The 12,322-nt window shown below is 39.1% G+C and overlaps 1 protein-coding gene across 6 annotated transcripts in view; it reads left to right on the forward strand.

Annotated features, from left to right (window-relative positions):
* The window catches only part of LOC127430127 (teneurin-4-like), a 443,558-nt gene that overhangs the window by 318,527 nt on the left and 112,709 nt on the right, over window positions 1-12,322 (forward strand). For all 6 annotated transcript variants that reach the window (XM_051679634.1, XM_051679635.1, XM_051679636.1 and 3 more), the window contains 2 exons: window positions 2,985-3,131; window positions 6,591-6,807. In XM_051679634.1, the coding sequence (XP_051535594.1) occupies window positions 2,985-3,131; window positions 6,591-6,807 (364 nt within the window). The remainder of the gene's footprint in view (window positions 1-2,984; window positions 3,132-6,590; window positions 6,808-12,322) is intronic.

The following is a 12,322-nucleotide window of genomic DNA, read 5'->3' on the forward strand; positions in this document are numbered from 1 at the left end:
TCTGCCTTATAGCACAAAATGGTTGTCCTTACATCAATGTAAGGTCAGCTGGATACTGTGATATGGTGTGCAGCATTTTGTTTTGTGGTAAGACCTTAGTCTTAATTTTTTTTTGACGATTTGAATGGATGCAAAAGGGGAGAGAGGACAGGAGATAATGGGAAGAAGAGAAGGAAATGGGATCATGAATTGTTTCAATCTGTATTCGAAAGCCCTGTCCCAAATGCAGTCCTCCTAAGTCCATGCTTTGATGACATAAAGCTTCAGGGCATCAGTGCTCCACTCAAGTCCAGTGCCAAGTGCCACTTTGTCTTCCACATGACAAGCATTGCAGAAAGTGCCATGGGGGGCCTTTTTCGAGTTTGCCAAGCAAGAAAGTGTCTGGAAAGTCCTGCCAATTGCTTTAATACATTAATTCATTGTGAATTTAAATTAGTTCAGGAACTGAGGTCTGGATGTTCGGAAACAAAGGTAAATATTTATGAATATGAGATATTCAGTATCTCTTAATAAAGTTGGACAGGTTGTAAATATCATTAGTGTGGTAAAAACATGTCTTTGGTGGACGTCGGACCTGTCATTGAAAAAATAAACTTTGCAGACTAGGCAAATTTCCAAGTAATCACTGGTTGACATTTTTTAACTTTGAGCACTGCATTATACTTGATGGAATCACAAAATGGTGCTGGGGGCAAACTTTTTGTGTGTCTTTTGTGAATAGCCTATAATATCGCATGAACTATTGGGTATTAGTTCGACGTGAATTCCCCACCAGTGCAGGCTTGGCAAACTTGCCACTCTGAGTCAGTAAACTGCATGTGGGACACCCTACCACGACTGCAAGTCCACATCAAGCACATGATCTTACGTTACCTACATGAGGACCAGAGTTTCAAGGCACGTGCACTAACACAATACCACAGCTCTAACTCACAGTTCAGTCTTATTTCTAAAGAATTATTTGCTGATCTAAGCCATATTAAAATGACAATAGTCATTTTAATGGCTTTTTGATGGCTTCAACATGTAGATAAAGACTAGCTTAAGTCCTATTTGTTTCTTCTCGTGTCAGATGGTGCTAAATGTGCTACATATATCAGCTGTTGAAGCCCAGCCACTCTGGAACATTAAGTAAAGCGTCATGATGCGAAAAGCCTGGATTAAAAACACCCCATGCCATTCTGCACTGAGCCACCTTTAGAAATAATCATGGCTGTTAGAAGCATCACGCATTTCCTTCTTATCAGGCATTCACCACCTTTCTTTCTGTATAAAAACCTCCCACTCTCTCTTTCAATCTCTCTCTTTCTCTCTCCCTTCTTTCAGCCTTTACGATGTTCGAGCAGTGACTCTGCTGACTGTTGCTAACAAAATAGGTCAGCTCAGACATCTTGGGGAATGATGTTCTTGCTTTGTGAAAAGCATTTCAGGATTTTACATCCGATGGCACAGGATTTCTTGCCTTTCGTCCCTGTTTTCATCTCGGGAAATAGAATCGGACAGGTAGCTGATAAGTGACAGGGAGGGGTGGAGGAAACAAGACAATGACAGACATTTTATGCTGTCATATCGAGCTGACCCCCACCCCCTTCCCCCGTACCGTGTTTGTATGACTATCTGCCACCTGTGCTATCTACATCCTGTCAACGTTAACCTCCCCACTCAAATCGCACCCCTATGAAATCGTGTCCTCAAATATGTCATAACATTCACATTATTGGAAGAAAACAGAATATGGCCTTTGCGTTGTGCCTTGAGCTGAGAAAACGTTGAGTACACATTTAATTGGCCGTTTTAACAGAACACGTTCTTGCATTAAACAAAAACATGCATGAGATGTGAAAAAAACAATGAGAACCACCGCAATGTCAGAATCAGTATCAGAATGAGCTTTATTGCCAAGTGTGCTCACGTACACAAGGAATTTATTTGGTGTTAGGAGAAACAAGTGCACACAGAACATTACAGTGAGACACAGAATATAAAACAAGGTAAGAGTATAACTAGACATACAAGAAAAAAAAAAGGACATATAACATAGAATGGCATATATACATGTGCAAGTGGTAATATATGTTCAAGGTAGGTGTATGTACAGTTATTGAATTAAATATGTGCATTTACATATGTACATGAGATATGTATTTACATTATTGCACTATGGGGGAGTCCTGAGGTAGTTTAATTTTTCATGAGGAAAATGGCCTGAGGGTAAAAACTGTTCTTGTGCCTGAATGTCCTGGCACTCAGTGCTCTGTAGCGCCGGCCAGAGGGCAACAGTTCAGAAAGGGAGTGGACAGGGTGTGTGGGGTCCAGAGTGATTCTACCTACACGTTTCTTCACTCTGGAGACAAACAGGTCTTGGAGGGTGGGCAGGGGGGCATGTCAAAGACGTCTGTAAAATGTGTTCTGTGTGAACGGTCCCTAAGATATGTGTACTCTATATAGAGTTAGGGGTTTTGTGGTATTTCCTAAGAAAGATTAAGATTTTCTGAATTGCAAGTGATAAAAATGTTGAAAGAAATCACAAACATGATAATGAAATATTTCTCAAGAATTACATTATTCCTCATTGTCTTGCCAATCTCTCTCTCTCTCTCTCTCTCTCTCTCTCTCTCTCTCTCTCTCTCTCTCTCTCTCTCTCTCTCTCTCTGCAGAGCTGTGCTGAGTTCTGCATCTATTGTAAAACACTAATGACAATGGATTGATCTGGTAGAACTCTGCAGTATGAGTTTGCCTCTATGGGATATAAGGGCTTAAAAAGGTGTATCAGTTAATCACTTAAAGTTATCACCATTATTACCAATGCACTCTTTTGACCCACAATCCTTCATTTTGACTTTTTATTTAATTTGACAAGCAGTCTTCAAAATAGAAACCACACATCTTGTATAGAAAACTGTGTGTGTGTGTGTGTGTGTGTGTGTTTGTTTTGGTTGAAAACTGCCTCCTCTAATATGTTTGCTTTGCTTCTGTTTGCACAGAAGGCTGCCCTGGTCTGTGCAGTGGCAATGGCAGATGCACGCTGGGTAATAATGGCTGGTACTGTGTTTGTCAGCTGGGCTGGCGGGGAGCAGGCTGCGACACATCAATGGAGACGGCCTGCAGTGACGGCAAGGACAATGATGGAGGTACAACGCAAACAGCACACTGTCTTCACATTTATTTTGGATAAATTTGAGATTCTTGTCTTGTGTCCCATCCTATTCTCGTCTCTTCTTTTCTCTTGTCTCGCCTTTTCTCTTCTCTCCTCGTTTCTTCATGTTTCGTCTCCTCTCTTCTCGTCTCTTCTCTTCTCTCCTCCTATTTCATTTTATAAGGCCCCTACTGGAGTTGTTTGTGATGGTGTGCTTTTGTCAGTTTATTACTGGGAACACATCAGGTCTAGAGTTTGCCTTAAGCACCCACATCAAGCAAAAAGCAGGTAAATCTTTAAATAGCTGCGGACATGATCAGACCTGCCCTGTGGATACAAAGAGCCGCTAGAAGGATGAGCTGCGCTTCTAGTCAAAATCAGAGACTTCAGTTTCCCCATGCTTACAGAGAGACGTACAATGTCCACATCACCTAGCCTCCATATCCCAGCAAGAATCAGCTTCGAAACCGACCTCCTGCCAAGCTTCTGAACCGACGATAGCCACTCTGCGGGTTAGATCACACAACCAACTCCTGATGTAGCCTTCAAACTCTACATTTCACCATGACTCAGTAGAGCATTTTATGCAGCAACAAAGGCCTATTGGTGTTTTTTTTTTTTTTTTTTTTTTTTTTTTGGTAAGGCACAACTGTCCTAACTATTCACTTTGAGGGACAGACATGAATACAGTGAAAAATGGTTGTTTTGGGATCCAAAAATCTATAAAAATCTGTAGCTCCAACTGCAGAATCACAAATCGTACATATGCTAGCAGTGCAGCAGCGAGTTGGTTGCAACAGCTGAAACAAACAGCACTGAAACTTCTGCCAGGAGAGGTGTTATTTTTGTAATCTGGCCCATCTGGTCTGAGAGTTTCCTGAAAGTAGAGATGGAGAGGAATAGCGAGAGAGAGAGAGAGCAAGAGAGTGTAGAGAATAAGAGATGACCCACTTAACTACATTAAAGGGTTTCTCTCAGCGTGGCCCGGAGTCCTGAATTATTTCAGTCGAATTATAGGAGGGAGAGGCTGAACTGCCAGTGGAGGTGTGGAGATGAGGAAAAAAACATGAAGGAAGTGAGTAGCCAGACATATCTTGCACTGACTCTGACTTGCCACAGTTCTGCAGCTGCAGGGCAGAGCAAGCTGTCCAACAGAGTCAGTTATTGCTTAGAAGTGTTCAGGATCCAGCTGTAGGTTTTCCCGAGTTCATTTTGGGATGATGAAATCTTTATCGTCTCGTTTAAAGATACAGATCCAAAGGAGTCACGTTAACATGGATGAAATGAGCATGCAGGCAGGCATCTATGCTATGGAAAACCAGGTCAAACCTGGTCAAGATGGTTTATAGGACATTGTAGGTCATTTCTTTCTGGACAAAGGTGCCCATTGGAGGGAGGCACCCTGCTTTATGCCTGACTGGCTCATGAGACCCATAACCCAAACCCTGTTTAACCCTTACTATATAGAGCGCAACAATCTGGTTCCTGAAGTACAGTAGGTACTCAACCAGAACAGGTTTAGTATCACCACAAGGGATTAGTCATTAGCAGCTCTAAAGCGCTAATGGGCGACCATTCAGTTTGTGGCAGTAATGCAAGATAAGCTTGTTTTGCCAACCGCCATTAAAGTGAAGAAGAAATGCAAGAAACAAATGCAAGAACATCACCACAACATTGATTTGCTGGTTGGACGTTGCAATGGAGATGCATGATAAACACTTTCCTGCAACATTCAGCATTCACGAGGACACCCATGCATCGGGGGCTTATTTGTTTCCATTTATTCATTCACATTTCGTATGTACAGACGTTATGAGACAGCATATTCAAACTGTTGTAACTTCCAAAAACTGTCAAGACTCTAAACATCTGCTTTCTTTTAATGTGCCGATAGGCTAGCCTATATTTTCTTTTTCTTAACATGATTATCAAATGTAAATTAATTAATTTATATGTATATCATTGTGTCATGTGTTATATTTTCATGCTGATAAAAATGAAAGAAAAAGAGAACAGAATTAAATCAATCAAATTAAATATTGTAAAATATTTGAATAACAAATCGCAATTTTCAAAGTTAATTAAAATAACTATGAAGCAACAGTTTTATTTATTGAATAAGGCTGACATTCGATATATTTTTTTTCTATATGCCAATAGTAAATTCATGAGCTAAGTAGCCTAAGCTATAACTTTAATTCTGACTTAAATTTTGCATTGATAGATCACCTACTACACATCAAAATGTGAAAAAATACAATACAAATAATTTTTTAACAATGTTAACCATAAGAACTTTTTTAACACTAAACTATGGTGCCAAAAGTGTCCCTCTGTGCCTCCTGGTAGTGATTTGATGGACGAGTCTCACATGTGAGATTTTAAAGTTTTACTGCGGCACGACTGTAAGAGGATCATTTTGGTTGAAAACCTACTGTAAAAATCTCATTCTTTTTTTTCCATAGGGGAAATACATTTTAAAGATAACTTATAAATGTTTAAAAACAGTCCAACCATGAGCACTTAGGTTGTTAATTGATGGTGTATGCTTCTGTGAAAGCCATCAGTCCGCGTTATTTCAACTTAATTAAAAGAAAATCACATTTAATAGCAAAATTTGTGGTGAATAACTACACTACCCAATCCTGAAGGGAAAGGATCCACCAAAAAGAGAATCGTGGCAAACAAATCACACCAATAGAGCTCTGTAGCGACCACCCTCTTCTTTGATGCACTGCAAAAGATGCAATCGAGTGGGTCTCCTACACTCTCAAACTACTTATATATTTGTATACATTACATCTGAATTTGTTGCCATAAACTTAAAATATATTGTTTCTCTACTTATAACAAGCTAAATTAAATCAATAAATGTATATTTTTCCATTGTTTTCCATTCAATTACGTCCTTTGTGATGCTTCATAGAATTGTAGCTCATTCCCTCATTGAAGACGTTAAGTACACAGTCTTGTACCTTTGTCTTTTGTCAAAAAATTATTTTTTCCAATTTAAAGTTTTTAATGTTGTGATTGATCTCGGACGCCGGTTTGTTTGGTTCATGTCTTAGAATTATATTATCAAGGATTCTATGTAATGGAAATAAATGGGGGAATATAATTCTGGAACAAAGACTGCTGAAAAAGTGGGTGGGAACTGTTGGGCTCTGTTGTGCCTGTAAGTTGTTTAAGTTGAGCTGGTAGACCACCTTGGACCCTGATATATGCAAGGTGCCCCACTTTGTGGTCAGCCAGTTCAACATGACCAAGAATGGTCCACCAGGCTGCAACCAGGTCCACCAGGTGGTAGAAACATTTAAAACCTGCTACCACCATACATTTAAAGCAGTTTACAGCAAAAGGAATGACATATAAAATATGGCTCATGATATAGCATCCATTTTTTAAGTCATTTTCTGACAAGAATCTGGTCCATTTTCTGACTTTCTTTCCACAGATGGGTTGATAGACTGCATGGACCCAGATTGCTGCCTGCAGGCTTCATGTCACACCACATCTCTGTGTGTGGGCTCCCCTGATCCGCTGGACATCATCCAGGAAACCCAGATCTCTTTAAGCCAGAGCACCCTGCAGTCCTTCTACCAGCGTGTCCGCTTCCTGGTGGGCAGAGACAGTACCCATGTCATCCCTGAGGCAAACCCCTTTGATGGCATGTAAGTGATTGTCAGCTATAGCTATGATGTTTTTGGAAGAAAGTTTTTATTAATGCGCTCGGTCTTGTATCATTTCGATTTCACCATTAATGGAATAGATATGCATAAATACTAATTTTGTCATCATTTACTCACCCTCATGTTGTTACAAACCTTTATTACTTTCATTCTTTCATGACACAAAAGCAAAATGTAATAAAATGGCCTCCAGCGTCATTTTTTGCCATGTAATTGAATAGTTACTCCAGGCTGTCAAGCTCCAAAATAAAAAATACTAATTATAAAACCACAGTAAAAGTTGTTTCTTCTGCCATGACGTCATGATGTTTGGATTCAAAACGTGCAAGAACCAATGGGGTTTGATTTTATTGACATAGTCGCTAGAGGTAGACCGATATATCGGTTTTACCGATTAAACGGTGCTGATAGTTGCTTTTTGGATCTATTGGTTATCGGCAAAAATAAGCCGATAGTTGCAGAAATTTGGTATTTTTTTTTATTCTTCCTTGTCCCTCAGTGGCCAATGCTGGAGGATTCTACAGTTACACCTGTCTACGTCGGACGCGTGCATCGCGTCGTGTCGCGTCAAAAAGCAATAAGATCCATTTTAATCAGTCATGCTGTCTACACTGGAAGTGTCCGTTGCGGCGCGTCAGGCAGACAATAAATGGGTGTCCCATTCCATTTTGCACTGCATGCGCTGGCGCTACTCCTGCAAACAACACAAATAAATGGTTTAGAACATTTGCCTCAAGCCTTGCAATGCATCAATGGGTGCGCCTGGTGTAGACAGGGTGTTACAATGGCTTGATTCTACAGTATTAAAGTGGCCTCCAGAGGTGAAATAAAAACAATCATATGGGGATTTGCTGTATCTTAATCTTTCATCATTGACTGTATTCATCCATATTTGTATACTCACTTCATTGAATATATTGTTATTTTGATTAGATAATCAAGTGTTTCAAATTGAAGCGAGGACATGCAAAGAACAATGCAACTTCATAGAGACATGCACTGTCAGCACATACATTGTGTCTCAAACTTCATATCGTGTGAATAATAATAAACCTTATTCCTCATCAAAAATAATCTGGTGAAATATATACACAAAACCACTCATCTGGTGGATATATAGGCTATAACAAGCTTAATTTGGTAAATACTTAATTATAAAGCATTGTAATGGAGCCAAATCTCTGTCATTTCAAAATAAGAGCCCCTTGTGTGTTTTGGGCTTGTTTATAGTTAAAGTCCTACAGCATGCACCAAATCTTATTTTTTTTTTTTCTTCTGGGTATTATAAGGATTTTTGTTGAACAGTAAACTGCATCTGGGATTTTATTCATTCTGGACTCTTGCTGCCTTTATGTTTGTGCCCGTCATAGTAAGAAAAGACTAAGAAAATCTTTTAACATTCAATAAATTGATTTTGAAAAACTATCTGTCCATTAATCAGTTATCTGCCTTTTCCATCATCTCAGTTATCGGTATCTGCAAAATCCACTATCGGTATAGTCGCCATATATCATAAGTGATTGCATGGTTTCAAAAGACTTTGTGGTTTTATGGTGTTATTTTTGGAGCTTGACAGCTCAGAGTAATTAACCACTTTTTTAACATGGTAAGGAAAGTCTAAATAATAAAATAATTTTCATTTTTGGTTGAACTATTCCTTTAACGTTCACAATTTTTGCACAGTTATTTGCAGTTTAACTTTTCTTTTCCATACTTTTATCCCAAATCCCAATCTACTATAGTAGTAATATTTAGATCTGTCAGTAACTGTGAGCACATGCTGTCAATCCATTTACAGTCCTTTTTCTCATAAACATGGTGCTCGTCCCAGGGTGCTCCAACGATATTTCATATGGGAGAACGTGCTGTCACTGCGATCCCATGTGATTCTTCATCTTTTGCCTCCATTTTATGGCTCACTTTTTATCTGTAAACTATAGCTGGAGCGAATGGCACTTTATTTGCATCTCGCTTGTACTCGGGTCTTGTCCCTCTTTCCTCCTGTTCTCATTTGAGACAAACACAAAAGGCGCTGCTAAAAAGTTGTGCTCCTTTGAAATCTCGCAGAGTATCCCCCCTTTTCCTTTCATGAAAGCCGAGCTGACATTTCAAAGGGGAAAATGAAAACGAAACATCCAAATGAGCATCTTTTTGAGTTCTCCATGGAAAATGTCTCTAATGGTGCTGCCTGTGGTGCGCTGACGTTTGGATTCTCATCTCTAGAAGTCATAAAGTGGCAAAGGTGTCTTTAATTTTGAGCCCTAGGTTTTTAGGCATTGTCTTGTTTTGTTACTTCTCCCATCAAATGGGAATTTCTTGTTTAGAAGGATCTGGGTCAAGGAACAATTCTTTCCTGAACTAATGTTCACAGGACATTACTTTTGCACCTCTTAAAGGAATAGTTCACCCAAAGTGAAATTTCTGTCATGCGTAGCACTCGAAACCCACATGCAATTATTATTTTTATTTTTTATTTCCACAAAAAGGAGATTTTTTTGGAAAAATCTTCAATTATTGCCATATAACAACATGTAATGAACTGGCCATGGAGATGGTGTTAGGATCCATGTGCTGAAAGTTTATTAGAACACAAGCAAACAATCCAAATCGGCAGGCAAATAGAGATTGTCATTATGCAGGCGGTATAATCCGATAAACCAAAAAGACAGTCCAACAAGGCAAACAAAACAAAGGGGTATCCAAAAAGCAGAAAATCCAGGAATCAGGCAAAGGTCATAACAAATAAACAATCAGTAATGGCAATGGAGAAACACTTGGTAAAGCAGAGTAAGCTGGCAATACTTCACAATGTGACAGTGGAAACAGCATGGTATTTATATAGTTCAGACAGGAAGTAACCAATGAAGAAACGGTACAGAGTTAGTATTCGGGAGAGGGCTCCCTCTGGTGGTTGGTGGGAGGGGTAACAACCTCGGATGTTACACAACAGTTCATAGTGACCATGTTTACTTTATAATGTTTATATACTAATACACTGTAGATGAATGTAATAATTATCTGTTTGTTTGAGTAGAAAGGAGCATAGACATTTTAAAATACGAGTCCCCGGTGTATTTCAGCCTTGTTTTTAGTTAAATGTCTCTCGTTAGGCAACAAATCTTGTTTTTGTTTTTTTTTCTAGTTATTATTGGTATTTTGGTTACAAAATCAATAAACATTTATGTGGGATTTCATTCAAAGTATGATTTTTTTTAACACATTCAATATATTGATTTTAAAAACTAGCAGTCGATTAATCAGTTATCGCTTTCTTCCAACACCTTATTATCGGTATCAGCAAAATCCAATATTTGTCAACATCTAATTCCTATGTGTTGATATAATGGTGCATAAGCCTATATATAAATATATATATATATATATATATATATACACCAATCAGCCACAACATTATAACCACCTACCTAATATTGTGGAGGTCCCCCTCATGCCACAAAAACAGTGCCAACCCGCATCTCACAATAGCATTCTGAGATGCTATTCTTCTTACCACAATTGTACAGAGCGGTTATCTGAGTTACCATAGACTTTGTCAGTTCGAACCAGTCTAGCCATTCTCTGTTGACCTCTCTCATCAACAAGGCATTTTTGTCCACAAAGCTGCCGCTCACTGGATGTTTTTTGTTTTTGGTATCATTGTGAGTAAATTCTAGAGACTATTGTGCGTGAAAATCCCAGGAGATCAGTAGTTACAGAAATACTCAAACCAGCCCGTCTGGCACCAATTGATTTTTATATTGATTTTGAGGGTACATTATTTATTTCGAGACCATGTCGTTTTGTTCTGGTGTGTAGTACTTACGGTATTGATGTTATTATTCAGGTCTTAAAAAGGTCATACAAACCCTTACATTTTAAAAACTGTGCAGCAGCCCTCCAAGCTCCAAAAAGGACAAAAAGCACCAAAAAAAGCACCATAATAGTATGATAAAAAGAAGTCCTTGTGCTCTGTATTCCAAGTCTTCTGCAGCCATCCAATAGGTTTGTGTATGGAACATACCAAAGTCATAATTCACAGATAATCTTGATTTTTATTTATGTATTTATTTTAATTTTATTTTTGTTACTCACACAAACCTATTATATGGCTTCAGAAGACTTGAAAAATAGCAGAATATAAATTGCATGGACTACTTTAACTACTTTTACTTTACAGCGCATGGTCACTATGAACTATCATTGTATGGCAAGAGCTGCGTAACGAATCTTCATAAATTTGTACTTATGTGTTCTACTAAAACATAAGGGTGAGTAAATAATGTCAGAATTTTCATTTGTGTGTGAACTATTCCTTTGAATGGGCATTTCCCATGGTTCAGCTCTGATTCTGAGTGGAATGGCCTTTTGCTTTGCATGACTGAGCCTCTGGCGAGTATGGACCGTTGTCTTATCTGTGCTGTTCTAATGAGACTCTGATCACTTCAAAGCTGAGACCAGTCCTCGGTCCTCTATGCACCCATTGCCCCTTGATCCTCTGTACCAGATGTTCCTCTCTTGCATAAATCACAGCGCCCTCAATCAACTCGTGTCAGAGATTCTGATGAACATAACCTCATCTGCTCTCATGCTTGAGAAATGAAACACTGGACTTTGTTTGATATTGTCTTTTGTGGGCATGTCTGCCGTCATCAATGTGTACAATGTGACATTTTCCCAAGGTGACATTGAGACTCAGTAGGGAGTCTCCCGATACCCTCTTCATTATTGCAAGATGAGGGTCTCGGTCTTCATCACCATCTCCCAAGAAAAAAGAAGCATAAATAAATAAGAGCTTCAGAAGCTGCCCACCAGCTGTAAGATCGGAGACCTCGATTCACCTAAAAATATCAGGCCTGATATATTATTTATAACCTCTTCATTCCTCCACCCAGTGACAGATATGAGAGAGGCTGACAGCAGCTCTCAAGTCCAGATGGAGCTTTTAGACCTCAGTGGGTCTCAAAGAGCCCCTTGCTTTAACCTGATCGGGCCTTTTTATCGATTCCTTAACCACTCTTGCATGTTTGGAGACATGTCAGAAATGTACGTCTGGTGTGTCCGACTGCAAGCAAGCACAAGGATGGCAATGATCAAAGTCACTCATTGTCCCTTTCAGAAACTTCCCCAGTGTTCTTATATCTTTTAGTATGCACATTATGCCCTCTGTCTATCTGAATATTGGAGATTGCACAAAAAAAGTAGATGCATTGGCTGGAGATGCACTGGGGTCAAGTTGTTTGCTTGCTGAATCTGAGTGTACTTAGCCCTTTTACAATCATTTGGAGATGGCGGAGGGGGGTGGCCAGAGATGGCCCATTATTTATCTCCATTTAGCCTATTTAGAACACACCACATGTTCTGGGAAAAGAAAGAATACTCTTGGAACACAGATATAATGCAAGGTAGTGTGTTTATTTTTAGCCCCTTTCATGAAGTTTTTATGTAATTAAAGGTGCGTGCCAAGTCAAGCATTGCTATAATAATTGCATATACTTAT

Source organism: Myxocyprinus asiaticus, chromosome 39, assembly GCF_019703515.2.
Source record: "Myxocyprinus asiaticus isolate MX2 ecotype Aquarium Trade chromosome 39, UBuf_Myxa_2, whole genome shotgun sequence".
Classification (NCBI taxonomy): Eukaryota; Metazoa; Chordata; class Actinopteri; order Cypriniformes; family Catostomidae; genus Myxocyprinus; species Myxocyprinus asiaticus.